Source organism: Petaurus breviceps, unplaced genomic scaffold, assembly GCF_028583685.1.
Source record: "Petaurus breviceps papuanus isolate PSGF00001 unplaced genomic scaffold, PetGlider_PUasm1.0 90333, whole genome shotgun sequence".
In the NCBI taxonomy this organism is placed as follows: domain Eukaryota; kingdom Metazoa; phylum Chordata; class Mammalia; order Diprotodontia; family Petauridae; genus Petaurus; species Petaurus breviceps.
In genome coordinates, this window is record NW_027187220.1 from 156,301 (window position 1) to 160,775 (window position 4,475).

At 55.8% G+C, this 4,475-nt stretch overlaps 1 protein-coding gene across 1 annotated transcript in view; it reads left to right on the forward strand.

Annotated features, from left to right (window-relative positions):
- Positions 1-213: 213 nt before the first annotated feature.
- LOC138177122 (relaxin receptor 2-like) overlaps positions 214-4,475 on the forward strand; it is a 21,053-nt gene continuing 16,791 nt past the window's right edge. Inside the window, exon 1 of the mRNA XM_069108100.1 lies at positions 214-389. Coding sequence (XP_068964201.1) covers positions 317-389 — 73 coding nt within the window. The 5' untranslated portion in view covers positions 214-316. The remainder of the gene's footprint in view (positions 390-4,475) is intronic.

The window sequence follows — 4,475 nt, forward strand, 5'->3', positions numbered from 1 at the left end:
GTGTGTGTGTGTGTGTGTGTGTGTGTGTGTGTGTGTGTGTGTGTGTGTGAGACTCACACCTACGGGAGTGTATGGGAGAGTGTATCTGTTAGGGCGTGTGTGTGCGCGCGCGCGTGCTTGTGCCTGAGAGAGCTCGGGAGGGGGGAAGGTGGGAGCGCCCAGCCCAGCCTTTGTCCCCTCCCTCCATCCCCTCCCTCCCTCCCTCCCGGTCTCTTCTCTCCCGCCGGCCGCAGCAGCAGCAGCAGCAGCCTTCGCTCTCTCTCCTGCCTCGGTGCCCCAGCCGCTCCCCGTGCTCCCCACACTCTGCGGTGCCTGGATGCCGGCTCCCGGCCCCAGCAGCATGAGAAGCCTCTCCCTTTTGCTCCCGTCTCCCTTCCAAGCCTTTACCAGTGAGTGCCGGGGAAACCTAGGGACTGGGGGGGGGGCCTCACAAGCAGTGGGAGGGAGTGTAGCGGCCCTGGGCTCCCACCCAAGCAGGCTGGGCCGGGGGGGGGGGGCCCCCCGGGGGGCCGGAGGGGGGGGGGGGGGGGGGGGAGCCGTGCTGGTCCTCGTGTCTCCCTGGAGATGCGGGGGCTTGGAAAGTGGGCAGCAGGGGAAGGCGGGGTGGGTTCAGACCCCACATCTCTGCCCTGTGAGAGGGAAGGGGCCCGGCTGCCTGGGGAATTCACCCAAACCACAGCCACAGGCAGGCTATTCCCCTCAGTAGGGAGCTAACGGAGGGTCTTCTGTCCATCCCAGAGTGAGGAGGGCTGGAAGGGGCAGGGCGCTCCCCCCCAGCGCTTAGGGCCACTTCTGGAGCCCAACCCTTCCCTTCGATGGGTCTGGAGAATGGGGGAGGGAGTTACCCAGCAGTCTAGGCTGGCAGGTGGCAAAGACAAGAGAAGCAAGCTCTAAGTGGCCATCCACTGCCCACTACTCATCTCCAGCCCTGCTGCCACCTGCACTCTCTTCCTTCGAAAAAGGCTATTTGCTGTTCAGATCAGAACATGGCAAGGTTCGGGGCAGGAAGGGATTGGGGGGTCTAGCCCCACCCCTTATTTGACAGATGGAGAACTGAGGACAGAAAGTCCAATTCTATTCCTCAATTCTCACAGGTAGAGGGAGCAGCAGGGGTAGAGATTGGAACCCAGGGCTAGGGTCCTCTGCCCCCAAATATGGGGAGCCAGTGAAGAGATGTAGTCTGTGGGTAACATGAGACCTACCTAACCCAAAGACAACAGACACAGAGGGGCAGAGGTAGAAAGACACAGGGAAAGAGAGACCCAGTGAAACCCAGACAGAGAGGAAGAGAGAGAAGAGGTTACACAGAAAGGAGGGAGAGACAGACAGAGCCGGAGAGACAGACAGAGCCGGAGAGACTGGGGGAGAAAACGGCCAGCCAGATGCACCTTGGAAACTACAGGTCACCTTCCTCACTCCAGCCAATGGCAGATGTATGAAGAATTTTGGAAAGGGAAAGCAATCTGCCCCCACTGTCCCAGGCAGGAAGTCCCTGCCCAGGATCACACAGCTGAGATGCAGCAGAGGCAAGACGTGGCCAGAGCTTCCTAACTCCCACCATGCAGCTCTTCTTCTGTGGCTATTACCCAGTAGCAGAATTCTCCCAACACCTCTGTAAGGTAGACAATGAAGCACAAATATTCTTGCAAAAAGAAAGCAAGGTCCAGAAAGGGCCGAATGGCAAAGCAGGGAACAAATCCCGATCTTGACTCCAAGCTACTTTTTTCTTCTAAAGAATGGCAGTCAGCGGTTAGAACTCTTATTGTAGAAATGAGGAAACAGGTCTAGAAAAAGAGAGCAACAGGTGGTTTTTCAAATGATTTGGAAGCATTCAGGGTTAAGAGACCTGCCCAGGGCCACACAACTCATATTAAGTGTCTGAGGCCAGATTTGAACTAGCGCTGGGGCTGCAGGGCTGGGGTTCTATCCGATGCACCACCTACCTGCACCCCCACAGGTGGGGAACCTGCTGCCTCAAGGCCACGGGTGGCCCTCTAGGTCCCCAAGTGCGGCCCTTTGACAGAATCCAAACTTCCCAGAACAAAGCCCTTTCAGAAAAGGATTGGTTCTGTCCAACTTGGGCTCAGCCCAAAGGCCGCACCCAAGGACCTAGAAGGCCGCCAGGTTAGGCATTCTCATCTTCATTGTGCAGATGTGAGAATGAGAGTCAGAGAAAGGGCCCCAGAGATAGCAAGTGTCTGAAGGACTTCCTGAATGGCCAAGGGCCACGAACAGTGTAAGTGTCTGAATTCCCCGAGGCCCTGCTCCCCATCGCCCACCAAGCCCTTCCCCCTCTCTCCCCCACTTTACTCTTTGGGGGATTCTCAGTACCTAGCCCAGTTCCAGGCACACAGGAGCCTTGGGAATGACAATACCTCTGTGGGAATGTAGGCTGCAATGAAGGCTGGGGTGCTGTGTTTGAAGGTGTTCCTCCACCCTGCCTCCTCAGGGGACTCAGTACACTTCTGACAGATGTCCCGATAGAGGGGAAAACAAGAGAACTGAACTTGGAAGATGTGAGTTCTAATCCCGACTCTGTCACTTCCGAAGGGCCTTGGTAAGCCCTGTCCCCGACATGGGCCTTTGTCTCCTCATCCAAGTGAGGAAAGTGGTGGGTGAGATGCCCCCCCCCAAGTCCCTCTCTCATCATTTCTCATCCAGTTGACTTTGGGATTTGGTTCTGTCTTCACTCCCCTCCAAAGGACCATCTTGTGGAAGAAACAGTAGGGGCAAGTTTCCAGAAAGCGTCTCTCAGGACCATGTGCTGAGAAGGCTGCCCAGAATAGGGATGGACTGCCCCAGGAAGGGAGGGCGTGTTCTGCCAGGGGATGCTGCAAGAGGGGTCTCTTTCTGTGCTACTGAGGTCTCTCCCCATTCTGAACTTCAGGGATGCTTTCTGAGCAAGCTGTCTTCTTTGATCCTTTGGCCTGGTGTTGGGCACTGCCCTTCCAAGAACAGCATAGGCCAGGACCAGTGTGCATCCCTAATTTCCTGAGAGTGAGTCCTTCAGTTGGGGCTGGCCATCATTCGCAAGAGACTGGGCCTAGGGCTTTGCTGGCTCCAAAGGTTGGAATCCTTGGCTACTAGAGACCTTAGCTGTAACCCCTAGGAATGACCTGGAGGTGGCTGATAGAGACCCTGGACAAGTCGTTTCCATCTCTAGGCTTAGGTTTAGTCCTCTGTAACAGGTGCCAAAATGTAGGCAGTGCTGCCAGGACTTCAACAGGTAGAAATGCCTGCCAGAGCTTAGTAACAAGTTCACAAAAGCAGGCCCCACCCTTAAGAAGTTTACATTCTGGGGGGAAGCTTGCCCAAGGCCATGCAGGGAAGGTGGGAGGAAGTAGCTAGGTCCTGACCCGACCAGATCTCTTCTCCCTATGCCGAGCACCCTTGGCGGATGATCCAAATGGTCTGGGGAGAGAGGGGGAGACGGCTGAACGAATGGTAGTGAGAGAAGGTGCCTGGGCAGGGGACTTTCTCAGATGGAGAAACGGCAGAGGCAGAAGGAGCTCAAGAGGGAGCACTGAGGTGGACTTCGACCTGGAGAAATTCGCCCCTGGCTGGGGAGAGGGGCTCAGTGTGCCTTCAGCTGAAGGGGGGAGATAGGCAGGCACTCCGTTATTTCTGGGCAATGTCATGACCAGGGCGAGGCTGGCCAAGGAGATTGATGGAGCCCTCCCTGGAAAGGGCTTGGCTCCCCAGCCCAGGAAGTTGGCCTGCTAGGCCTGCAAAAGAATAAATGGTTGGGGGAAGACAGTAAATCTGCCTGAGGGCTAAGCACGTTTCCAAGGCCCACAGTATGGGGAAAGATGGATGAGGTAGTGGTTGGGGCAGAGAGAAGACATTGGGGGGTTCACAGGGGGGTGTGCAGCTCGTGGCTGTAGCTGTGGTTGAGAGACTCAGCTCACTCTGGTAGAGTTTGGGCTCCTATAAGTAGGATCACAGGGGCTTCTGAAAACCCCTCACCCACTACATACACACACACACACACACACACACACACACATCTATTCCCTGTGTGGCTGGGTTTCCAGAGTAGAAAACTCTAGTTTGGCCTGGCCTGACTCTGGGGAAGTCCTTTAGTCTCCAGGACCTTACCGAATACTAGACAGCTTCTTGTTCCACATCTAGCACTTAGACAATTTTGGATCTCTACACCTGCTGGACCTTGAACCTTGGACAGACTGTGGGTGACTCGATGATTCTTTAGCTATGGCATGGGCTTAACAGCCCCACTAGGTCACTGAATCAGGCCCCTAACACTACCCCCTAATGTTACAGCCACCTTCTGCAGGGGACAGAAGCAGGAGCAGGAAAAATGGGAAATTCTGTGTGAATGCTCCCAAACCACTCCTTCTCTTCCTTCTTTTCTTCCTTCTCCTCCACTTCATTTCCCATCTCCTCTCTTCCTCTTCCTCCTCCCCTCCCCCTCTTCCATTTCCTCCTCCCCTCCCCCTCTTCCTCTTCCTCCTCCC